The 25,025-nt window shown below is 49.1% G+C and overlaps 2 protein-coding genes across 3 annotated transcripts; one reads left to right on the top strand and one right to left on the bottom strand.

The window, feature by feature from the left end:
- Positions 1 to 1,276: 1,276 nt before the first annotated feature.
- On the bottom strand, positions 1,277 to 13,883 carry GID4 (GID complex subunit 4 homolog). The gene is made up of 6 exons (XM_067534309.1): positions 13,561 to 13,883; positions 10,116 to 10,175; positions 8,932 to 9,039; positions 7,239 to 7,340; positions 6,050 to 6,180; positions 1,277 to 4,114 (listed from the first exon to the last, which is right to left on the bottom strand). The coding sequence occupies exons 1-6, from the start codon at positions 13,747 to 13,749 to the stop codon at positions 4,051 to 4,053; spliced, it is 654 nt and encodes a 217-aa protein (XP_067390410.1). The 5' UTR covers positions 13,750 to 13,883; the 3' UTR covers positions 1,277 to 4,050.
- A 606-nt stretch (positions 13,884 to 14,489) lies between these two features.
- Positions 14,490 to 24,583, top strand: ATPAF2 (ATP synthase mitochondrial F1 complex assembly factor 2). 2 transcript variants are annotated; one of them, XM_067534148.1, is made up of 8 exons: positions 14,490 to 14,678; positions 17,922 to 17,966; positions 18,382 to 18,527; positions 19,178 to 19,275; positions 20,077 to 20,157; positions 20,765 to 20,877; positions 22,503 to 22,618; positions 23,269 to 24,583. In XM_067534148.1, the coding sequence occupies exons 1-8, from the start codon at positions 14,546 to 14,548 to the stop codon at positions 23,404 to 23,406; spliced, it is 870 nt and encodes a 289-aa protein (XP_067390249.1). In that variant the 5' UTR covers positions 14,490 to 14,545; the 3' UTR covers positions 23,407 to 24,583. The 2 variants fall into 2 exon arrangements, with proteins under 2 accessions (XP_067390249.1, XP_067390250.1); XM_067534149.1 differs by lacking the exon at positions 14,490 to 14,678 and adding an exon at positions 16,521 to 17,399.
- The last annotated feature ends 442 nt before the right edge of the window (positions 24,584 to 25,025 follow it).

Genomic DNA, 25,025 nt, shown 5'->3' with positions numbered 1-25,025 from the left:
CTTGCAGCAGCCGGCCGTGCCCCAGCCAGCCCCCTCCCCGCCCAGAGCCGGGCCGCAGCTGCTCCGGGCTCCTCCCGGGCAGGAGGCCAGCAGCTGCCGTGGGGGAAGGAAAGGGAAAGGCTGGGCTCGCTCCTCATCCGCCCCTGCTTCTTCTCAAGGCTCATCAGCAAGGAGCAATATGCTTTTATACAGCCTCAGCGTGATGGTTACTAGAGGAAGCAAGTTGATTCCCTATTAACTCTTAGGGGGAATATCACACACGGGTAACAAATCCAACCTCCTTTCTTCATACACCAAGGTCAACATCTATACTGACGCTGTCATTACCATAAAGACAGAGCCTGTAGCAAAAGTACAGATTGAGCCTTCTGGGAAAGTTGATTAAAGATATAACTAGTTTGATTGGTGCTTACAGTACTAGCCTTATTTGGATTTATATGGCCAGAGAAGCCCATTTTCAGATGTGCCCTTCAAACAACATAGCTGTACTCCACTGTGATGCAGCTACATAAAAGCTACTGTACTTTGAATGCATTAAAATGAAGTGGGTTTTTAGCTGTTAAAGGTTTCGAGGGTATCCCGTTAATTAACATTTGGATATAATCACAAAGCTCTGAAACTTTAAACAGGATGCCATTGGAAGGGGAAAAACCAGCATTTGCAGGAAATTGACCATGGACTCCCAGAAGAAAATTTGTTAGCAATAATCTCCCCACAGCCACTAGAGAAACAGCAAATGCAAACAGATTGATATTAACTTTATATTAGTCAACAACCATGACTCAATTCCAAAGCCACAGAAAAACTTTCAGCCTTTCCAAGGAAGGAAAAACATTTCTTTAAGGCAGAACAGTGGACACAAATTAACTACAGAGCTGATTTTCCTGAAGTGGCCATCTCCCAAGTTTGATGTGTGGAGCTGTAAGAGTTGTGCTGTCCCTACTGTACCTTTAAGGCCTGGACCAGTGTGTGTGGGAGTTGTCAGCTGACTTTTCAGTTGCCAGCCAGTGCTGGTTTGAGAAAGAAGCCAAGAAAGGAGGGGGCTAAATACAGCTACTTAGAAGGTCTCTATAAAACTAACACTCTGGAAGAGAGTTTTACAGAGAACTTTCTCACTCTAACTTGTTAGCTTATTTTCTGCTTGCAGCTGTATTCCAATTAAAGCCACTGTACGTGGTTTATTTGATTCTCCAGCCATAACGTTGATCAGCAAGATGCAACTTGCTGTTCCAATGAAACAAGAATTGCTTTAGTTTACAAACACACACACAAGCGCTCCTTAAAATACACTTCTTTTTAATTTGGATGTTGATAGCTCTGCAAAATACTTCTCCCAGTTCCTTTTCCGCAATTAATCATAAATATACTCAATCTACACCCGTTAGTTTTAAAAAAACCTTTCACAAGATTCAAAGATCCAGCCTCAGACTTACTCTCCCCAAGAAGTCTCACCTTGTTAGTTTTCTTTCACCACAATGCAATATAGTTAATAGCATTTCCTCCTAGCTTATCAAACAGTTTTAGAAGAAAAAAAAAAACCCAAGCAAATCAAGGCTTTACAGAATAAAAGCTTCTCATTTTCTGAATGCAAGACAATCCCTTCAAACTTTTTCACTCTTTTGCAACTTTTGGATTTCAGCTGAAATATGCTTTATGATGGCTAAATACGTGAGGGGAAAAAGGAGCCCTCTCCATTCCAGCTCCCTCTCAAAAACATCAAGTCTCAGTGGATTAGGGAACACATTAGGAGAGCTTCCTGGATAGAAATACAGATCATTAGATGACCCAAGGGACCTCCTGCAACCCAGTTTCTGCATGTGGCCACAGCAGCATTTAGGAAGTTAAAGCCTTACCATAATTGTCATAAAATGTCATAGTGCTAGGACAGGTATCAGTGCCAATACCGCACACTGCTCCAGAGGCATATAAACAACTAACCGATTAAAAGTATCTGCAAATGTCATTTTTGTTAAAAAGGTCTAAGGAGGAGTTACTGCAGGTGGGCCTAATCAGTTTGGAAAACAGAGAAAAATATTCCATTCCCATTTTCTGGTCAAAACAGCCTTCTCTGAAATAGGACAAATCCCTTCCAATACACAGAAGTGAGACAGCAACCCCTGTAGTGCCAAGGTGCATTATCCAAGTTATTGTGCCATCATAATAGTGGATCTAAACACCTATCACCCCCACTCTTGTCCTCTGGCTGTTATCTTGACTGAGATCATTTTGCCATTTGTCTTCTAGCCATTCTTTAACTGCATCATTGCTATCAATCAAGACCTAATAGAAGTTAAGTTCCCGAGTCCTTCACCTTTTTTAATACACCAGGCAGTTTCCCGTCTAACCTGAAAGATGGAAGCTGCCTCCCCCTCCTTGCCTGTTTAGGCACCTTTTCCCAATTTTGTTTTGAAGATGGGATACAGCTAGAATAAATAAGGGTCACGGGACAAAGCTTTGAATACTAGATCACTGAGCAGACTAAACAGCTTCATTTCCTTAAGCAAAAGTTCCCAATGTGGAATATACAAAGTGGGCCCACTGAGACCTGAATGCTCTCCCATTGAGGCTTAAAATAAGCAACTCAGCTTCTGCAAGATACAATATGGACATTGTGAAAAGGAATAGTTAAAAAAAAACAACAACTTAGCACTCGATAAGTGAAGGGCTTTGTGGCAAACATTCTTAAAAATTGATTTGCTCTCATGGTACAAATCTCCTGTTTCTTAATAGCGTCTTTTTTTTTTTTTTAAACACCCAGAAAAATGCAAGTTAAGTTGTCCCACAAAAGCCCTGCACACAGAGAGTGTCATGTCAACTGAACAAAATAAGCCAACTTTTAAAATGTCTTAAAAAAACCCACACACACACACACACACGCACGCACGCACACACTTTGGCACACAAGCCTTAAGTTATTTCACTTTAACATTTCAAAGTTGTAAGACAGCCATTGTTTTCTGTTGTATTTTTGTTTTGCCCGATATAAAGGTATCAAGCAGTGATGTTGCATGAAGAGCAGGTACAAATGCTAAACAGTTCAATAGCATCATTTCTGCAATGTGCCACTTGTACCAGGATGATTTTTCCAAAGCTGCTGGTTGATTACATATATCCATACATATATATATATATAAAAAACTAATGTAGACATTCACGGTTTTCAATGTGAAAACGGTAAAATGTAATTCTGAATAATTGTGCATTTGCCATAGGGTCCTTGGGAAAGGGAACCATAAAAATATTTTTTTTAATTAAAAGTCTCTTTTAAAATTTTTTACCCTTAAATAAAGAGCAAATATACACTTAGTAAGCAGAGCTCAGATCCACTTCTACTGAGGGCCTGGAAGTCTTTATGTTTAATCTATTCCCAATGGCGTCTCAAGACAAAGGAACAGCTTGCAGCTCAGGAGTGTCTAGTGTTCCTGAGAGATCTGCAGCTCTGGCTAACCTCATTAGCCAGTATGAGCTGAAGATTCATTAGGCCTTCAAGACTTGTCTGTCTCAGCCAAATGCTTCTGTAGTGGACTCTGCAGATCAGCAGTTCTCTCCGCTAGGCAAAGCCTCGCTAATGCATGGACATGCCCGGGCTCTGAAAGCGGACGGGCTATCAGACTGAGCGACAAACGTGAACGGCCGCAGTTCTTTGTATTTCAATCCATACTCAGATGTAACACAAAACCATAAGTGCTGAGCTTATGTTTTCTTATTACTCAGAGGACGTGGTATTGATTCCAGCTAGGACTAAACTTCCAGAAGTGGGCCAGGAGGAATTTCAGTGATAAAGAAATTAGCTGTGCAAAAAGAAAGTGCATTTAAAGGTAGCTTTAAAATCAGATTAAAGATCAAATTGCCACTTGGCAGGAGGGAGAGCCCAGCTCCAGCAGTCATGCTCCTTGGGTCGGATGAGTTGACATTCATGCTTTCTTTCACAAGTCCATTGGGCAGAAGAGAAGCGCGTGTTGCCCTGCTCCGCCAGGGACGTATTTCTCGTGGCAGATCACACTCTCTTCTGTCCAGTTTGTTTTCACTTGGTATCATTCTGTCCGCCTGTCATCGGAACTCGTAAATGGGTGCACTGTGCTCAGGGACATGAGTTAGATTCAGAGACTGATACCTGGGTGGAAGGAAAAACAGGAAAGAATTACAAGACACAGTGGGCCATTTCCCCTTCAGACCTTTCCCTGAGCCCTGCATCTGTTCAGCTGGTTACACTTTAGGATCTGACCATTCAACTTCAGAACGGAAGCAAGCTCTAAAACATGCCTCTTAGATTTTCAGTCCCATCACTTTGGATTGTCTCCAGCTGGTTGTGTTTTGTCATGATTCACAAAACGCTTTTAAATTAATGTCTGAAGCGTTCATTACATCCAGAGAGAAAAAGGTGCACCTGCCTGCAGGGTTCTCAAACTCATAAGAGTGTTCCATTCATTGCTGCCCAGACCGCCCACCCATTCGCAATCACCTAACATCCCTGTGGCAATTACTTACTTTCCTGATATTGCTAAAAATACAGGGGTAATCATCTTTTAACTCGAGCTAGCAGGAGACACCAGGAGAGCCAGCACCTTAGGACATGCCTGCTCACCATGGGTCTGGCAGATGCTCTGCAGACCGAGAAGCATTGATCTGAACAAGACCCGACTGAAGAAAGTCACAAGAACGCTCTTCACTCTTTTCAAACCATCCTTGCCTGCCTCCTCCAGGGATGGCCGCTTTGCAGTTGATCCTATCTAGGGCAGGTGCAGAGTGTTGGCTGCGTGGATGCTCAAGCCAGATGTGACGAGCAGAACAAGTACAGGGCAGGCCAATCTGGCACCAGCAAAACTGTGCTGCTGTTCCCCATTCACACAGCCCGCCTTTTTTACCCTAGTAAGGGAGTGAGTATGCGAGAAGCTTGCGACTTGCTAGTGCTTAGTGTGGAGGGCTGGGCATAGCACAAGCTTACTGAGCCCTCAGGCAGCCTCTGCTCCATTGCATGGGATAGCACCTTGCTAGAAGCACGGCAGACCGAGGTCGTGCCAATGCAGCTACGACCAACAGTTCGGCTCCGGAAAGAGCCCCTTGCATGGTGGTTCCGCCATTCCTTCTTCATGAGCTACAGAGATGTGTGGATAGTAAGGACGGAGGGGGGCTAGTTTACATGTGCTAGATGCCAGGAAAGGAGCTACCAAGGGGTGGAGTTACTGAAGGGGTCAAGTTAGCAGCTCTTCACCACGAAGCTTTATGTGAGTTATTGGGATGGTGATACCAATATGGGGTATTAATATAGGAACAGGTCCATAGCCAGTGAGAAAACCCTATTAACAGCATCTAACGGTGCCACCAAAGCCTCAGCATCGAAAAGAGCCAAGTCCAGGAGGCAGACACGAGCCCATGACTTTGACCTGCTGGTGGGCCCTGTAACTAAGGGACAGACACTGGCCATCGGCACACCATGCTACAGGGCAAGCGGGGAAGGGAAAACATCCGGAAAGAGTCAACCCCGAGGAGGTTAAAAGTGAATCGCCAGCATCACAGAGGAGACAGTATTTTAATCTCAAGATGGCGTGTGGCTTCGCTATGCCATAATGTGCAACACAAGTCACAGCTTCCTCCCAACAGCGAGCAGCTGAAAAATGAGTCACTCGGGCAGCATACAATAAGGAAGATGCCAGACAAGCAGAAGGAAGGAAAGAAAAGCTTTTTGCTTTTGACATGTAGCAACGGTACTTAGTAACCAGCAGCTGCCTTACCCCTCCCTTCACATCTTTTGACCTCGATTTTATTGTGCTCCGTGTTACTGGCATAGCTAGAAATAGGTACGTAAATGGGCAGCATTTTATCCCACTTATGATGCTGGCATCTACAGCTGAGCTAACCACACCAAAGAAACCTCATCTTCGCGCCAGCCTGCGCTTCAGATGTCAGGGGCTGTGTGTGGAGTGGGTGGAACACATCTTTCAGTAGCACTGCGGGGTCCTACATCCAATTCCAGGGCTGTCAAGTGGCAGAGGACCCCAGACACCGCTAGCATCCTTCAGCCTGTAGAAGTGAAGGAAGCTCCCCTTACCATTCTGAACTCCTGTGGTAGTAATAGCCCTCTATAGACGCTGCAGACTTTTGGAAGCAGATGTAATAAAATCCAGCAAAGGAAGCACCGCTGATGTCTTTGATCGTGTGATCTGGGACTAGGAACTGCTCCTGCACAAAAGGTAACGAGGGTTTGTATTTAAAATGGGTTTGAACCTTTGCCTCCTGGATGTCCTGGGGTGCAGATCTGCACGTGTTATATGTCAGAGGGGTCGAGCACTAGAAACTGTGAGAAAGACGTGGCTGAGAATAAAGTGAGTATTTCATAGCTGTGAACTCATTTTAGTCATAACAGCATGGACCAAAGGGACAACTCAGCAGGTATGTAGTGACCCTCTCACAAGACCTCCCTTGCAACAGTTTTAATCTGTCCATTTGCAACCCAACCTGTTTCAAAGAGCGTATTAGTAGTTTGTATTTAAAATGGGTTTGAACCTTTGCCTCCTGGATGTCCTGGGGTGCAGATCTGCACGTGTTATATGTCAGAGGGGTCGAGCACTAGAAACTGTGAGAAAGACGTGGCTGAGAATAAAGTGAGTATTTCATAGCTGTGAACTCATTTTAGTCATAACAGCATGGACCAAAGGGACAACTCAGCAGGTATGTAGTGACCCTCTCACAAGACCTCCCTTGCAACAGTTTTAATCTGTCCATTTGCAACCCAACCTGTTTCAAAGAGCGTATTAGTAGTTTCAGCTCTTTCACACCTGCCCCTGAATCCACCTGCCAATTTGTTGTTTTACGATCCCATTTTCCAGAGTGGTTTTCTCTCCCTGTAATGGCATGAAAGACCCACATAAACAGGAGGGGAACACTTAGCTATACTGTGGAAACAAAGAAATTGGCTATGGTGCATCAAAAACAAACAGCAAAAAAAAAAAAAAAAAAGGCGGGGGGGGAGACAAATAATTGCATCTCTTCTTTCTTCCAGTTACCTACACGTCTCAACAGTGTAGTGCAGAATAACTGGACAAAAGTGCAACTTTTAAGACGTTTACATCCTTTTCAAGCAAGGAGGAATAAATCCTTAGTGTTGTTACAAACACGCCCTTCCTGGAATGTCATTCTGTATGCAGCATCGATGCAGTTCATGTTTTAAGTATTGGTAGTTTCAGACCAGCTAGCTGGGGGAGCAGATGGGACGACACATACATACAGGCAGTTTTTACCTTCCACCTCATGAAGACATAGTCACCGTTCTTCAAATCCTCATAATCAAAATCATCAGAGTTAAATGTTTTCGCATACTGGTAAAAGGCCTGGAATTTTCCCTGAAAGCAAAGGAAAAACAAAAATCTATTCCAAGAGCAGAGCCAGCTTTAAATGATCAAAATTTAAGAAGTGATGATTGTGTTACCAGTAAGATTCTCTAGGAACCATACCCTGCGTTGTCAGGAATGGGAAATAGATAATCCAGTAGGATTTTTTTTTTTTAAACTCCAAATTTGGCAATTTATGATTTCTAAACTATCGAGTCACAGATTCAAGTCAGACTAGCTTGCCAACTAGATGAGTTAAGTTATGTGGCCTTGATCCAGTTTGATCCAAGGCAGACATCCATATCAAAAGCCACCATTGCTAGGGCGCTCTGCAGGCAAGTCACAGCAGAGGGATTAAGGACGGAATGGGCCATGGAACCTGACTGCCCTATGCTTGCTCTCTGGAAGAGCCTGGCTGAAGATCACACCCTTATGGCTACTCCACCTGTAACTGTTCTGTTGTTAAAAGGTCTCAGTTTCCAGGGTTGTCGAGCCGGCACCTTTCACCAACACTCGAGAACATTTTTAATGGAAGAGTTAAGGACAAAACTCAAAATTACCTGACTTGGCGAAACCCAGCATCTTTTCACCCCTCCCTACAGGAGAGAGATGGCTCCAACATCTAAGGCCTGCCACGGCGGTACCCTAGCACCACTGTTTGTGAAATGACTTCAATCAACCCACAAGTGAGATTCTGGGATATAACCATCTTGGGCTACAAAACACACAGCCGCTATTTATACATGCTGGGTAGAGACACGCAACTCTCAGGGGTGAAGACAGTAAGTGATTTGTGCCCAGGCAAGAGATAGGCACACCAGCATACATGTGAGACCCACCTTCAGTGAGGAAAGAGAAGCCCCACACAGTCGGGTGCCTGGCAGATATCCCCTATCCTGTCTCTCCCTCAGCACAAGTATGTTCCATCAGGAACTGAGGGACAGAAATTCCTCCTACTCAACAGGTATCCATGATGGTCTCTTCCATTTCACTCCTACCCCCACAAGGCCTACTCCAGGTGTGGGCCCATCAACTGGAAGATCGTATCATTCGTTCTCAGGAGCAGCCCAGAGATTCTGGCTGGCAGCACTTGTAAATCCTGCAAAGAAATCTTCCAGCCAAGACAGGGAAGGTCAGAACTGACATTCCTGATCTACAGACTTGTCTACACTGGTGATTCTTGCACAGACATAGCAGTGCAGATGTCACCGCACTGGTGCAAATCACTAGTGCTGCACTTGGGTAGACAGCAACTTGTACCAGAAGAGCTCCCCCCCCAGTTTCAAACCAGCCTGAGTCATGCCAGTGCCAATCACTTTTTTCACCAATACAATGTGTTCACACCAGGGTTTTGCACTGGTGCAGCAACATCAATGTAGCTACATTAGTGGAGGTGAAAAAAAGGGAAAGGAAAGAATCCGTACAGGAGAAAGCCAAAAGAAGAGAGAATTTTTCAGGCCATCTTTGTGTATCAACAACAAAGATATATCACAACAAAGCCTTAATTTGTTTTTTGTTTTAAATCCTTCACGTATCCCTTTAAACAGGTGACATGTCTGGGGTAGTTTTAGATCTGTAGTTGGTTGCCAGTGTGTTTAGTTACCCAGTGTTTGCGATCGACATCTTCATCTGCATCCCATTTCCGCGTTAAGAAGGGGTGCTTTTTACTGATTATTTCCCCTTCAAAGAAAGTGGTAAGGGTTGGGTATTCCTAGGAGGAGGGGGGAAAAGATTAAAGAATTAGGAATTTTGCCAACAAAAAAACTAAAATCAAAACAAAACAAAAACAGGCTTGTATAGGAGAGGACACACATTCAGATACCAGTTAGCAGGGCCCATGCATAATTTTTTCAGGCCCAGTACAAACTTGTAACACGGGCCCCCTCCCACACACATACCACAATCCCTCATCCCATACATACAATCTCATGAGCCATGAAAAATTTTTCCTCATGGTAATGGGGGTTGCAGCCTGGGCTGGGACCCTCCAGGGCCTCCGGGCCCCGGTAAAGTGCACTCTTCATTCATCTTTCCTACACTGATCCCCTTGCCCGCAATCTATCTGCTTACTCCCCACACCTTAAACGTGTTTCTTAAGAAAGGATCAAAGGATACAGTGAAATTAAAGAAAAGTGTGACTGAGATCAGCCAAAGACATACAGAAGAATTAGACTGGAGGCGCTTCCTCCACTCATGTATGTTGAAACTGTTACCTACTTCACAGTCCCACTGCGTGGAAGCTCTCAGCTAGCTCTCCGACAGAGATAAGCTCTAAGGTAGCATCAGCTGAAATAAGGAGCCTGTGTCTGAAGAAGCTTGTAAGCAAAGTAACTGAGGAAAGGAATGCAGAGGTAGAAAGAGCCCCAACAAGCTGCGTGTTAAACCAGTCATCTTGCTGAATGCCTGAGAGGTCAGCTGTTAACACATGCAGGTCCTACATGAAGGGTGTGGAGAGAAGTACTTCCAGAAGATCTGGCTTGTCTGGAGGTTTGGGGCAACAAAGCCAATTAACTGGTGGTGGCCGAGTCAGCTCCTCTTCAGCTCAGCCCTTAAAGTGTTGCTATCAGGTTAAAACAATTTTAAACTAAGTTTCTACAAAACCATTTATATTTATTTGGTTTACACTGTGTAAAAAACAGGAAAGGAAGGGAAATAAGGTACCCAACAGTCCTCTTGATTATGGGCTCAACCTCTCAGACCTTCACACTTATAGCCAGAAATTGGAGTAGAGGCTGCCCTTCATGCCCATGGAGTATAAAAAAAAGGAGTTTAGTAACAAGTGCTCACCTCTGTAAGGCCTTTAATCTTCAAGTATCCACAAAGATAGGAGTTTTCCATATCCACATGCTAGGACAGAGAGCACAAAATCCATAAGTGCATGCCCCCAGGGAAAAGATACCCAAGTTGGTCCAATACACTTTGGTGCATTGGGTCTTAAAATCTCAGTTCCGTCAAGGATGGTATAGAAATGCATTGCCCAGCTTTGTTCATAGGTCATTCATGTTGATCACACAGCTTTACACGGACTGAGGAGAGAATCATTTAGAGGTATCCACTTTACCTTTTTGGCAAGCACGCTTGGGAATACCTCATCTGCTTTCAGCTAATTAATAATATTTCCCACTTATATGTCCACTTTCACTCAAGGATCTCAAAATGTTTTACAAAGATGAGTAAGTGTCCTTGTTTTACAGAAGGGGAAGCTGAGTTGGAAGTTAAGGGATATGCCCAAGGTCACAGTACAACAACAGAGCCGGATCTCCCAATTTATCTGTCAGCTGGTCTAACTACAGGCTGTCAACAATCTAGACATCTGCGAGTGACAAAACCAGTGGAAACATGCTCAAACAATCAGATCTTTCTCCCTCTCCAGCTGAAACTCTTGGCTTTGAGGGCTACTTTTAGTAAATCTGTCTCTTGCCACTTCCATAACTACCTCAATGATTTCTCTCTGCTTACCTAGCACTGATGCCTGGTCCCTTGTAAACTACACCACCGCTGTTGCACACAAGAGCTTTCTCTGGAATGTCTGCTGTCTGGACAAGTCTTGGTTTACCTCTCTTCAACCTGTATCTTAAAAAAATACCTGTCTCCCATTTCCAATGCCTTCACTTCTCCCCTGCCCCAGCCCTGTGATTGGGCTTATGACTTAATGTTTCATTTATTGACCATATAGCGTCTAGTTACTGGGACACGTCCACCCAGAGCGCTTCCAAAGCCAACAGCATTTATAGAAACTTCTGCTTGGAAATCCACAAATCACCAGTTCAGTTCTCAAAGCAAAACGAAGAGTCTGAAAAACCCAGACATGAAATGTAAAGATGCATCTTTCCCACCGGTAACAGGTTAAGCGCAATATTTCACTGCACTTATGCAGAATAATTGTTGTTAACTCTGCCTTTCAGATGACACACAAAAATAAGCGTTTAAGCTAAAAGGCTGGGTAATCTTTGGGGGAAGAAGAGTTGTAATGAAACTGAATATCCCTACGATGACTCCATTGAAGCAAGCTGTTCCAGGTACTCTTGTGCTGTTGACAAATGTAGCACTGTCTGTAACACTGACAGTGTGGTTTAAATGCTACTCATGTCTGCTGACCGTAGGACTTTGACATTGTTCCACAACACTGACCCATGCGTCAGGCTTCATCATAGCTCTTGTTATATAAGCCCACAGATCTTTTGCAATCCAGTTGGAAACGGAGCTGTAACACGCAGAATGTTTTATAGCAAGAGTGTATCAGATATCTGGCTTGCCGCTTACACACGACCCCACATCTCGCCAGCTCTGCCCAAAGTGATCATGCAAATGCCTACGACTAAAAATAAAGCACAGAGAAACAATCACTCTAAATAGGAATGGGAGGGCTGCAGAGACAAGTGCTCAGTTAAAGAGATCCCAGCAGCACAGCTGGGCCCAACAGCTGCTCTTGCTACATTCCTTTCCAGGATTGATTGCTTTGGTTTGTTCTAATGCCTGGTCTACACTTACAATTTAGATCAACCTAGCTACCTCACTGAGGGTTGTGAAAAATTCACATCTGAGCACCATGATTAAACTGACCTAATCCTCAGTTTAGAAGCAGCTAGGATGACAGAAAAATTCTTCTAAGGACTGAGGCTATGTCTACACTGTAGTTACAGTGCACCGCTGTAACACTTCAGTGTAGATACCCTCCCATTTCTGTAGTGAGTATCTCCCACCGCTGTGGTCAATCCACCTCCCCATGTGGCAGAATTGACCTAACACTGGGGGTCTGGTCAGCTTAACTACGTGTCTGTAACTTTTACTGTAGACCTGGCCTTAGCTGCTACTGCTGCTCGCAGAGCTGAATTAACTATCGCAACAGAAAAAGCCCTTCCGTCGCAGTGGGAAGGGCCTACGTTATGGCACAACGGCATAGCTGCGGCGGTGGGACTGTGCTGCTGACGTGCCAGTAGACATGGCCACTGTTCCCTTGTCACAGCGTGAAATCCAAAAGCTTCAGAGCCAGGAACTAGACATGCAGTGGTTGTGAATCCTGGGCCCAGAGAGCTGAAGGGCCAAACCACCTGAAAACCTGATGTCTGGGGCCGCTTAGGCGCAGGTGACTAGCATGCAGCAGTTTCCTCACCAGCCCTCCTGATGCAGGCTGGCCTACCATGCAACTACCCACTCAGCCTATCACCCACCCACTCAGCCAATCCCAGCTGCTTTTCTTCCTCCACTGAAATGGAGGGGAACAGGCCTCAGACTCACACAGGGGTTCATTCACTTACTGCGTTCGACCCCTTCTGCTCCATGAAAGATTTGGGGGGAATACTGTTTGCTGAGCAGATTTGGCACAGCTCATGATTTCACAGCTCATCAAAGGGAATGCTATTCCAGCACCATTACCCTTGTGACACTGCTGGCTCTGCAGTGTGTGGGGGGCCTGCTCTCCAAAGGGATTTGGGGTGGGGGCCTGGAGGTATCTGGCTCTCTAGAGGGGTCTCACCTGCCTAACCACCTCCATCTCAGAGGCCGTTCCTGTTGTCCGTATTACCGCTGTCCTTGTAGTGCAGGCATGGATAGTGGGGCAAGGGGTGCTCTGGGAAGAGGGATCCGCCTGCATCACCTCACGGATGCTGCTGTCGCAGAGCACATTTACAGCCATGAAGGCCTGCTCCCCTGCCCGCCCCTGGACAGCCACCTCACAGGTATTGCTGGTGCTGTTTGGCCCAGGGGTCCCCACCTGATCTTTGAGGATGGGCTGCCCTAGAGACAGGGGGTCCCCATGGGGAGGTCACAGAAGGCAGGAGATACTGATCTGAGAGAGGGGGTGCCCTGAGAGTGGGGGGACCCCCCCCCACAGGGGGAGTCTTTCTGGGGGCGGATGGATCCCAGTCTCTGGTGGAGGAGGTGTGCTAGGGCAGGGGGTCCCTGTGGAGATCTCAGGGGGCAGGGTCCCAATCGAAGAGCGGGAGCAGAGATACCAGAGAGGGAGGTTGGATGCGGGTGTCTGTGGAATGGGGAGCTAGAGAAAGAGGGCCCCAGGGGATGGTCGGGGGGGGGGGGGGGAGGCCTTAGGGAGCAGTGGGGGCCTGGGCGCGGGGGGAGGGGGGGTTCCCCGAAAGGGAGGGGGAGGGGTCGCTCGGGCGGGGGGGGTTCCTTGAGGGGGAGGGGTTTCCCCGATGGGGGGGCGGGGGGACGCTGGGGGGAGAGGTGGGGGGTTCCCCGATGGGGGGGCGGGGGGGTTCCCCAGGGGTCTCACCTGCATCACCACTTCCACCTCGTAGGCGTTGCCCTTGCTGCGCTGCTGGCCGCGGAACTTGGCGCCGCTGTAGAGCAGGGAGGTGGCGACGCCGGGCTGCGCCGTGTTGATGGGGGGCGGCGGCACCAGGCTGGCGGCCCCCCGGTCGCGGGCCCCCGCCGGGCAGCAGCACTCGCTCCGCACCGGCATCTCGGGGGGGTCCCCGGGCGCCAGCGTGACACGGGCAGCGGGGAGCCGGCCCGGCCGCCCGGGCTGGGAACCAACCAACTCGCCGCGCCGCGCCGGCTGCCCCCGCCGCCTGGCTCGGGGCCTCCCTCCCTGCCGGCGGCGCCTCCGCACCTTCCGATTGGCCCAGCGCCGGGCGCGGCGGGGGGAGGAGGGGCGGCGCGCCGTGCCCATTGGTCCGCGGGCGTCACGTGGGCAAGGGCCCGGCCGCAATGCCTCCTGGGATTCGTAGTTTCCTCAGGGTCCTCGTGACGGGGCGCTCGGAGGGACAAAAGGCGTTTGTGATGCTGATTGGACGTGGGTCGGCAAGATGGCGGCGCCCAGAGAGCAAGACCGAGAGGTTAATAGGATCCGTAGTGCGCACCGCCGGAGCGAGGGGGAGCGGGCTGTGCGTGCTGCCGGGGCTGTGCGGACCCTCTAGGGAGCGGGGGAGGGGTGCATTGATCCCGGCGGGGGGGATTGATCCCAGCGGGGAGTGGTCCTTCGGAGAAGCCCATTAATCCCGGCGAGGGGGGCTCCTGAGGGGGGCCATTTATCCGGGCGAGGGGGGGTTCTGGGGGGGGGGGCGTTGATTCCAGCGGGGGGGCCTTCGGAGGGGGGTATTGATCCTGGTGGTGGGCTCCTCGGGGGACACACTGATCCTGTAGGGGAGCTCTTTGGGGGGCAGGCATTGATCCTGGCGGGGGGGGGGGGGGTTAGGAGCCCAGGTATTTAACAGGGCCAGGCCACCCCCATCTTGCTGGCTCGCTGCCTCCCCAGCATGTGGCGCAGTTGTCAACGGCTGTTCCGCACCAGGCCGCCTCAGGCCTCGTGGCTCTGCCCGATGGCTTCTCCTGTTGGGGGTCCCAGCCTTTCCCTGCCAGGCACGGCTCGGGCGTACACGCCACCAACAGGTGAGGACACGGCTGGGAAGCGATCCTGCGGCATGCTCGGCCCTGGGTTTCAGGCTCAGGAAATTTCAGCATGGTCATTTGCAAATTGCAGGGACATTCGTGGGTGGTAGATTTAGCCAATCCTAAAAGCCAGCTGCAAGCACAGTTTATGAGAGGGGCAGGACCCCTGTTTATGGAGGAGGGCTTTAATTGGTGGATGGGCCCTCACTGAACATTTGAAGCAGTCGTCGTAGAGACCCAGGCATTTCAAACCTGACGGTGAACATTTATTATTTGCATATGTACAGGGTGCTGCAGAGACAAAAGAAAACAACATCGCTGCCCCAACGAGCTTGAAATCTAAGGCCTCATGCCCCCGCTGCTGATGGCATGTGAGCCCGCTGCTGTGCCTGTGTACAGCCCCGCTGACGCAGCGGCCAGCACATGCTGTCAGTTCTATCTGTCTTAAGTGTTGAGTACCTTGCATTCTTTCATGTATTCCTTCTCAGCTGTAAGGCTATGCAGGGCTATTATTCCCCACTGTATAGATGGGGCCTGGAGGCACAGGGAACCTGAGGTCACACACAAAATCTGTGGCAGAGCAGCAGATCCAATCTAGTTCTCCTGAGCCACAGGCTAACACCCTCACCACTAGGCCATCCTTCCTTAGTTGTGGAAGTGTCGCTTTGAACATCTCTCCCGTTATAAAGCCAGAAGGGACCACGGTGATCATCTAATCTGGCCTTCTGCGTAACACAGGCCCTAGGACTCCCTTGAATCTACTCTTGCCCCTGTGGTTTTTGCTTGGGGTGGGGAATCCTGTGGGTGTGATGGCTGTCAGTGCAGGTATCTAGCTGTCTTACGGGTGGGTGCAGTCAGGGAATTAGCAGGTGCTGTTCGTGCCATTTAGATGTCTAATAGTTGTGCCAGGCAACAGTGCAGGTGCCAGATGGAAGCTGCTTCTAAAACGGGGGCCTGTAGCCCCTAAGGGCAGACTTGCCATTGCACTAGATGTGCTCCTGGACAAAATGGGTGCAACTGGCAGGGGGATCTTCAGCTTAAAGGTCTGATGAAGAGCAAAGAGAGCATTGCTCCCCCAGTATATTAAATTGCACACGGCAGTATCCCTGGCATCTACATGCATGCACTCAGGACATGGGGTAGGGTGCGTTGTTGGCAATGCTCCTGGATCCAAGCAGAGGGCATTCTGGGCAGAATGACAGGTTAGCTTGTTGCTGTAATTTGGGGATGTACTAGACTCAGGATGCTGGTTTTCCCTGTTGCTGCACAGCTGGCATCACACCAGAGGGAGCTGTTTTAAAAGCTGGCTGGATATGGTGGTGACCCACCTAACCTCCCCCTGATTGGAGTTGCTGCATCTCTCCAGCAGGTGGAACAGCTGTGACCAGCTGAGCAAAGCTTTTGACAGCTGGTAAATTTTGTTTCCAAGACAGTGTCTGGACAGCTGGTCAATTGACACAGGGCTAGTTTAATATTCAGTCTGGCAAAGAGGGGCTTGGGGGAAGGATTGCACCAGCATGTATTCCAGACCTGCCCTACGCACCGGGGCCTCACTCCTGTTTAATATTATCATCAGTCACGTTTATTACAATAGTGCCTAAGGGCTAACCGAGAGTGAGCCCCACAGTGCTAGGTGCTGTACGTACAGAGTAGCAGGTGATCCCTGCCCCAAAGAGCATACAATTTAATTAGACCAGACAGACACGGGGGGGGGGAGAGTAGAACACTTAAGCAGAGTGGACACTGGGGTGGCAGCAAATGACAGGTTAGTGCCACGGTTTGGCTTGGTTTTTTTGGTGGGTTTATTTATGAGTGGATCAGCTAAGTGGAAAGAAAAGAGCAGGGCAGGGGAGAAGAGGGTAAGAGAGGTTGGTGTGGAGGGAAACCGGTGAAGGGAGTGGGAGAGCAGGCTGGAGCAAGCAGCTGATCAGCACTGGGCACAGACAGTCCAGTCAAAACTGCTGCAAGTTCTCTGAGTGTGCTGCTTTGGCTTCTTCTGCCACCGGGTGTGAGGGAGAAGAAACAGCACCTGGTCCTCGTGCCCCCAGAGTGAACAGGGGGGCCTTTCTTACACAGTTCTGGGTCCGGGAAGGTGCTAGAGGAGGGATGGCCTCAGCTGGACCCCATTTGACCCCCTCCCCGGTGCAGCAGTCCCATTCTGAATGCAGGGGTGGAAATTAATTTGGAAGGTGATTTAGCGTAGCACATCCAGCAGATGAATTTTCCAGACCGGGTTATAATGGGGTAGGGAAGGGGGAGGTTCAGGGGTAGGACAGGGTGTGTAAACTCCAGCACCTATCGGGTAGGGCTATGAGATGAGTCTGTCTTAAAAACCTCCTCTATCCATTCCCAGTGTCCTTTGATCTAGGTGTCTGTAGGTGCCAATTGTCATGCCTAGGGCCCAGAGACTCAAAGGTGTTTAGGGTCTAACTCCCTTTGATTTCAGTGGGAGGCAGGTGCCTAAGTACTGCTGTGGATCTGGACCCATGTGCCCAGTGCAGCATGGTTTGAGTTGGAAATCGGCCCCCATCCCTTTGGTAGCAAGAAGGATTACCGAGGAAATCTCCCCCAGCTGCATTGCCTGTCTCTTCGCTGCTGGACCCTGCTCTTTGAACTGCCTGCAATCTGCTTTGCCAAGCAGCTTGATTCTAGCTCTCTAAAGCAGTGTGGTGTTTGCATTCACACCAGCATGTGAAAGCTGTATGGAGAAAAAGATCTGGAGTGCGTAATATGCCAACACCGTATTCCTCTGTTGAAGCACACGGGTTGGGGGTTGCTTTTAGGAGGGAGGGAGTGGAGGAAGGGTGCTATACATGGGGCGTCTCACTTCTACCTGGGCATTGCTGGAGTGACCCACTGGCTTCAGGCGGCTCACAGCAGGGCTGAGCCTGGTGCAGTGTTACGAAGCCAAATGAGCCATAACACACTTGTCAATGTAGCGCCCATCGCTTTGGACGCAACGGGCCTGAGACTACAGCTGGGCCTGCTTAAAGAGGGGCCCCTGGTTCACAGACAAACCCTGAAACCAGCTCCAGAGGGACTCAGGCACATGGGCTCGTGTAGAAGGACTGTGAACCAGCGAGGTCCCGAGACGGAGAGGGAGGCCAGCTGTGTCAGGCTCAGCATTGCCGGTGGAGGTGGGGTGGGGAGCTGGCACGTCAGCTCTGCAGTGGGCAGGGATGAGAAAAGGGATGTAACTGTTGTTCTCGCTGCCTTCTGAATGGATGTACATTTTCCCCCCAGAAAGGAAGAGGTTTTACCAGAACGTTAGCATCTCCCAAGGCGAAGGTGAGTGCTTCCGCCAGTTCTGGCTGGGTGTCCGGCCCTTTGTGTGACAGCCGGACACAGGGAAGGGCGGTTATCGTCCCAGGCTCCTCCTGGAACGTGGGTCCTGCCCCCAGGCAGACACTGGCTATGCCTGGAGACCAGACCTTGAGAGCCAGCTTTGTCACAAACCTGGTTTGCCCTTTCCCCATTGGCCGGCAAAACCATGTGAAGGGAAACTGCTTTCTGGTTGAGTGCGGGGCCCCTGAGGCCTTCAATGGTGAGACTCCTGGGCCAGGTGTATCACTGGCGTTGCCCCAGGGATGAGTTTGCCCCTTTCAGCTTTGCTTTTGAATCTGCCTTTTGCTCGGGGGTTGCACATGGATCCCTCATGTGCTTTCCCCTGTAATCCCCCCGGGTTTCTAATCTGATTCCCCAGATGGCTTTGAAATAAACCTGGACCACAGGAAGCTGAAAACGCCCCAGGCCAAAGTCTTCACTGTCCCCAGCAAGGCCCTGGCTATTGCCGTTGCAACAGAATGGGATTCCCAGCAGGACACCATCAAGTTCTACACCATGCATCTGGTGAGCTCTGCCGGCAGAAGGCTCCGCGGTGAGCCCCCGTGTCTGGGGTAATCTAACAAGTGATTTCATTGGGGCCACTGCTATAGGCAGCCTCATCTTGGATTAAGGTGGAGCATGGCATGCTGGGAGCTGTAGTCTCTGCAGGCCACATCTCTGAGCTAAACAAACAAACTAGAATGATGTATAAAGGGACTGCATCTAGTAAGTTTTTTTAACACTGTCTTGGGTTTTGCCTGGCCCACAGTGCTGGGGCAAAGCGCGCCTCACCCATTAGCAGCTATTGGGTCTAAACCCAGGGTTAACAACTGCCGCCAACATGGCCCAAACTCCTATGTGAATGGGACCTGATTCACAGCTAGAAATGCTTCTCATCCAGATTCCCTACCCCAACGCCTCCAGCGTGCTCCCGTCCTGTCACTGCTCACAGGAGCACTGCATTTCATGAGCCGATCCCAAGCTGGGAAGATTCCTGTCATTTCCAGTGGGCTTGGACTCATAAGCCTCCCAGGCGAGGCTTTGCATCACTATGCCTTAATCTGTCGCTAGCACAGTAAGGATTCTTCAGCTGTTGTCTGGGTCCTTGTAAAATCTGAACCACTGCCCCCATCCACCCGGGTTTCTGGCTGGTGTAATTGTCTTTTGTCTTGCAGACCACATTGTGCTACACAGCTTTGGACAATCCATCTCAGCGAAACAAAGATCAGCTGATCAGAGCAGCTCTGAAGTTCCTGGAGACAGATACTGTCTGGTAGGAGACTGTCTGGGGTTGAAATTCACTAGGGGAACCTCTGGTTTAGAAGCTAGGCCAGTCTCATTACATTATTATGGGTTACTATGTCTTCCAGCTGGGCAGGCAGGAAGGGCGACTAGAGGTTTGGAAGCACATTAAGCTGGGTGACTGGTTGGCACAAATGCAGCCTTTGTGACAAATGCCACTGGACAGCACTTCATCCCACTGCCAATTTAGGGCCTGATCCAGTGTGCACTGAGATCGACTGCTGGCCAATTTGACAGTGGAGAAATCAGTGGCCTTCTCTGTGCCTCAGTTTCCCCATCTGTAAAACTGAATCACCTTCGGTCAAAGTGCTTTGTGGCCTGTGGTTGCAAAGGTCTCTAGCGGTGTGAAGCAGAGCTATAGGCTGGCACTCCAGTGGGCAGGGAACTGGACTTTCCAGACTGTGAACAGCCCCTGCAGTTATTTCAGGAGGACACAGGCACAGACTTGGCAGAGATTTCACAGCATCAGGCCCTAAATGTGGGCAGGGCTGTGGGATCAGCATTCCTCCTTGGAGGGCTCAAGACCAGGCTGGTGGTCTGTCCAGATGAGGGCTCTGGAACTGGGGGAGGGTTGTCAGTGGAAGTTCTTCCTTTCCTTAGCTCACAGCATCTACTCACTTGGAGCTTAAAGTCGGTACCTGCTCTTCAAATACGGGGCTCTCCCTGTCATCCCCGAAACAGGCGTAGCTGCCCAGTGGGTTTGCTCCACATATTGCCTGAAGAAGGCCAGTGATTTGTTGGTGATGGTTGTTTTCTTGTTGCAACATCCTAGCTACAGGGTAGAGGAGCCAGCCACCCTAGTAGAACTGCAGAAGAATGAATGGGATCCTATCATTGAGTGGGCTGAGAAAAGGTAAGAAGCCCAAAGACTTTTCCCTCCTCATTGCTAGCTGCCCTCGCTGTGATGTTCCTAAGGCACTTGTCACTGCACTGCCTTGAGAACCAGTCATGCTGGAAAAAATTTAGTTCACGAGCTGTTCTGGTACCAGCCTGTTGGGCCATGGAAAGAGGGCATTGCGGGGTACGGAGGAGGCTTTGGAGGGCAGAGACTGTTCCTAAAGGGTTTCAGGTCTCCAGCAGTGAAGAGCTGCTGCTGGCCAGCCTCCAGTGTGATGTCTGGGTGATCCCTTCAGGGGGTTTCTCAGCCCATGGAAGAAGAAGGGAATCGGGCTTGTAAGTTTCATAAGCAAGCTCAGCTGTTGCTGCACACACCACATTGCACTGACAGGCTCTGGGAATGAATTGGTGCAGCACATTGTGGGTAGAAAATGTCCCCACATAGAGCTTGAGGGGCAAATCTGGCCCTTGCAAACGCGGGTATAAGCTCAGCTGACCATCAGTGAGGGTTGCGCCTGCATGCATAAGGGCGGAATTTAGCCATAGTTTTGCTTCATAATGATACTGAGGCCCACTTGTCTCAATGGCTAATCGTTTATCTGGTGCCATCTAACTCACTCCAGGTACAACGTGGAGATCGGCTCCTCTGCTAGCATCATGGGGCCCCACATCCCAGCCACGACCAAAGACGCTTTCACCAGCCATTTGGCATCTTACAACATGTGGGCACTGCAAGGTAATGAGGACTTATCTGGTGTGTCTGTCCATCCAGGGTACAAGAAGCATCGCTGGAATATAAGCCTTTTCCTCTCTGAGCAGTAACCAGTGCAATGGAAACGTTTTGGGGAAGAAAGGGAGACTTTAAATCAATGGGAGTGGAGGGAACAAAGGGGGATTGTAGTTTTAAATAAATAAATCCAAGCTAGACCATTAGCTCTAGTTCTGTACAGCAGAGGCTGTCTCTTCACTGTCCAATGTCTGTACAGTTCTGTTCGGTCTCTCAGAACTACTGAAATATATTTTTTTCCTTAACGTGACACTCTCAGGTGGTTTTGGTCCAAAATTTAGGCTATGTTAACCAAAAAAAAAAAAAGGGGGGGGGCCTTTTAAACCCCAAACGCTCAGAAATGACTTTATGGTTTCATTACTTTTTTCCTCCAGTAAACTAAAGCCCCTTGAGTTTAGATTTAAAATGTAAGCGCTGTGGTTATTTGCAGCCCAGCTGTTCTACTCTTGTGCAAGTGAATGAGATCCAGAAAGTGAATCTTACTGGAAACACAGGTGAAACTAACTAATCCGTTCTCATTGCTCATCCTCCTTGAAGTGCAAGATGCGAATAAACAGAATAAACGGTGAAAAGTGCCCAAGACACACATTCTTTCAGTTCAGTGGTAAATATTTTAAAATAGATTTTCACCCTGACACATCCCCTCTTTATTCATTGTGTCATTCTTCTTTCAAAACAAAAACGTATTAAACAAAGTCGATTATAAACCCACTGGAGTCTCTGGCTACCTCGTAGAAAGACGATGAGCGACACTGAACAGATTCCTAGTAGAAAAGCATGCTCTCTGTTCTGATTTGCAGGGCCTCGCCAATCCTTTTTACAAACATTTCTGGTCACCTCCTTTTGTTTACAGCTTGTTTTTGGGGTAAGGTTGGGGGCACTTCTGTTGGTTGGTATTTTGGTACGTCTGTCTTCAGCGGGGGACCACAAGACCGCAGGCCCCACCTTTTGCATTCCTGGGCAGTAAGTTGACTGGATCCCGAATCTGGCCTTGACTCTAGCTGATCACTTAGCTGAGATTGAGAATGATTCATGCTTCTTTGTCTCCTCCCCTTACCCTCTACATGGACCTGATTTTCAGTGGTGCTCAGCACCCCCAGCTCCCTTTAACTTCAGAGTGTGTCCAACGCTCAGCATCTCCGCGGATCAGGTCCCTTTTCCCCTCGCTCCCTCTCCTCAATGGTTGTGTGTGTTCACAGATCTCATCCCCAGCTCTTCAGTGAAGAGATGTGAGCTCTGCCATCCTGCAGAAGGGAATCCTTCCAATTCTGTATCCAGTGGTGTGGCATTATTATGTTGTAAGGGGGTGTTTCAGAATTAGAGGAAGTGGTTTGCAGTCAGAGATGCAGCATCACAGAAACAATGGATCCTGATTAGCAAAGGGAATTGCATATGTGTATTAACTGTGGAATGACTCTGAGGAGTGCATTGATCCGAGGTATGCGGGATCATCCAACCATCGGATCCTGCAGGAACATATTATGTCTTGGCTGCACCTTCAGAAGGCGTGAAAATGCTGACGTTACTTTGCATAAGTAATTGTGGTTCGTGTTTGATATTTTTCCCCCTCCCAGGTATAGAATATGTGATCACACAATTGAAATCGCTGATTCTGTCCATGGGACTGATAGACAGGCACATCACAGTAGAAAAAGCCGTGCTGCTGTCTCGTCTGGAGGAAGAATACCAGGTAAATTATGTCCTAGTTCTGGCCCTATAATTCAAATAGCGATAATCTCAGTGTGACAAGTGATCTCCCAGCACAAATAACAGGCAATGGAACTGCCTGCTATTACAAGAGACATTCACTCTGCCAGGCACCCGCTGGTCAATACGGTTCAAATGTTCAGCTTGAGTCACGTGATGAACAGCCAAAGGCGCTTTGAGGGCTGAAGGTTGTGGATTTCTTTTGCAGAAGCTGGACGGCTGTTTTTCTGCCCTCCTCCAACTCACAGTGCAAAGCCCAAGAACGGTCTTTATTTCTGTGTATTGACCAGCCCTGAGCACTTTGCTAAGGGCTAAATTAACACCAATGTGATTGTTGTGAACAGAAAGTTCTGTCCTTGCACAGAACCATCCCTGACCCAAAGTCCAGTGAAGTTAATGGAAGTCTTTCCACTCTGACTTGAATGAGCTTTGGATCAGGCTATAATGCCTTCTATAGCCCCTTTCACTTGAGGATCTCTGAATGCTGGGTAGGCACCGGCTAGTGAAGCTTTGTGCCACTCCTCGGAGGTATTCTCTCTGTTTCACAGACGGGAAAATGCAGGCCAAGAAGTCCTGCAGCACAAACCCCTTTACAACTAACTCTAGTCAGCTGATGGTTCTCTCTTCTCTCAGATCCAGCATTGGGGCAACGTGGAATGGGCCCACGACTATGACATGTACGAGCTGCGCGCCCGCACGGCTGCTGGGATCCTCTTTGCTCACCTCTGTTCAGAGAGCTCGACCATAAAACACAAGCTGCTGCAGGACTGAGGCTCTGGGGAGCAACGCGTCAGGCAGAGCAGGAGAATGCTAGTACAGATTATAAATGCAGCCTGGAGGATTTGAGCCACTGGCCGATAACCAGCACCATGCCAGTCCCTCCCAGCATGGCGTTCCTGGGTGTGACTTCGCACTGAGGGGACATGACTTTACAATGATTCCTAGCCGAGTCATTTCTTCCCTCGCATTGGCAAGTGCTTGGGGCTTTCCACTGACTCTCAGCAGCTCTGGCTTTTTTGTTACAAAGGAAGTACAGTCTGAGCTCTTTTCAGCCCCAGTTAAATGCCCCGTCCCTGGCTGTTGCTAGCAGCTGAGCTCAGCCAGGGTTTATGATCAGTCAGAAGGATAGCTAGTTTATCTTCCACTCTCGAAGGCCCCAGCCGTGTGCCTAGCACCCCAGCAAAAGGGCTTCAGAAAGGCTAAGCACACATTCTAGCATATGTCCCATCTTGCCGCCTGCCTGCCCATGGTCCACGTTTGTTGCTAAAATCCAAAGCCATATCCATTGGAGACAAGACTCAGCTGTATCTCGTCCTTACCCAGAAATGTGCTTCTGCCCCTGTACAAAGCTGGTCTCTCTCCCAGTTTGATTAAAAGTGTCTCCTGCTAGATACTGCAAGTCAGTGCATGTGGTCAGTTATTTGGTACTTCCCCACTGTAATGTGGGATGTGTGCTGCTTCCGCCCAAGAGCACCCAGACAGCTGCAGGCAGAGACATCCACTGGGGACAAGATAACCTACCACAGAGCCATTGCTGACTGACAGCTGTGTCTGCTTCCTTACCCTCAGGATTCCTCTGTGTCCCTGCCTGAAGATCTCCATGCTCAGTCACAAGCACCAGCCTGCCAGCCAAGGACAGGATAGGAGCCCCCTCGTTTTGTTTACGAAAAAGATTTGTATTGACATGTCAGCTGGGGGATGGGGTGGTTGTCTTTGACTAATTCTAACTCCCCAACTGTATGAGGCCCTAATCCTGCAAAGACTTATGCACATGCTCAGCTGTGAACTCAGAGCAAACCCACTGATTTCAATGGGACCCCTAATCCAGAGTATGTATCGAGCAGGCACATAAGATTTGTGGGATCAATGTCCGTTCTTCACCGACCAAAGGGGCAGGCCTGAGCTGCAAAGTTCTGATCTTACCCTCCCCGTGCCCCCCAGGTTCAGAGGTATTGGATTCCCGGGCTCTCTTTTGTTCCTGTCTCTGAAAACTTCAGATTCTTAAAAGAAAATGTCAGCTGGGCAGTTGCTATGAAAACCTCACATGAGCACGATCACCCCTGGACTCCTCCTCAGTTAGAAACAGCTTCATTTCTACTTAACGGTCTGGGGAACCTGTAGCACCAGCATTTTCATAAGTGACCATAGATTTGGGGCCCCTTTGTTTCTGGGTGCCCAACTTGCCACATGTAGGGTTTTGCCTTCCGGGGGGGGACAAGCACCTGCAGATCCCGTTGATTTCAATTGGAGCCGTGAGCGCTCAACTCTGCCGAAAAGCCGGAGCCTTCTGCAGCCAGGCAGTGCTGTTTCTCAGTGAGCAGGGAGGACGTTGTTTTCGTCAGCTAAACCAGAGCAACTTCAAACAGCCCAGGGGCAGGGCTAAGGCCATG

Source organism: Emydura macquarii, unplaced genomic scaffold (genome assembly GCF_026122565.2).
Source record: "Emydura macquarii macquarii isolate MOO-44397 ecotype Brisbane River unplaced genomic scaffold, CSIRO-AGI_Emac_v2 contig_3390, whole genome shotgun sequence".
NCBI lineage: Eukaryota > Metazoa > Chordata > Testudines > Chelidae > Emydura > Emydura macquarii.
The sequence above is the reverse complement of the archived record's forward strand: the minus strand, read 5'-3'. Positions and strand labels throughout refer to the sequence as shown.

Bases quoted from the DNA above. Each gene is read 5' to 3' on its own strand.
- GID4 (XM_067534309.1), bottom strand. From the start codon at position 13,749: ATGCCGGTGCGGAGCGAGTGCTGCTGCCCGGCGGGGGCCCGCGACCGG. The intron at 10,176-13,560 runs GTGAGACCCCTG...TCTCTGTCCTAG, and splicing joins AGGTGGAAGTGGTGATGCAG to CATGTGGATATGGAAAACTC. The intron at 7,341-8,931 runs GTAACTAAACAC...CTTTGCTTTCAG, and splicing joins ATGTCGATCGCAAACACTGG to GGAAAATTCCAGGCCTTTTA.
- ATPAF2 (XM_067534148.1), top strand. From the start codon at position 14,546: ATGTGGCGCAGTTGTCAACGGCTGTTCCGCACCAGGCCGCCTCAGGCC. The intron at 14,679-17,921 runs GTGAGGACACGG...TTTTCCCCCCAG, and splicing joins GGCGTACACGCCACCAACAG to AAAGGAAGAGGTTTTACCAG. The intron at 22,619-23,268 runs GTAAATTATGTC...CTCTTCTCTCAG, and splicing joins GTCTGGAGGAAGAATACCAG to ATCCAGCATTGGGGCAACGT.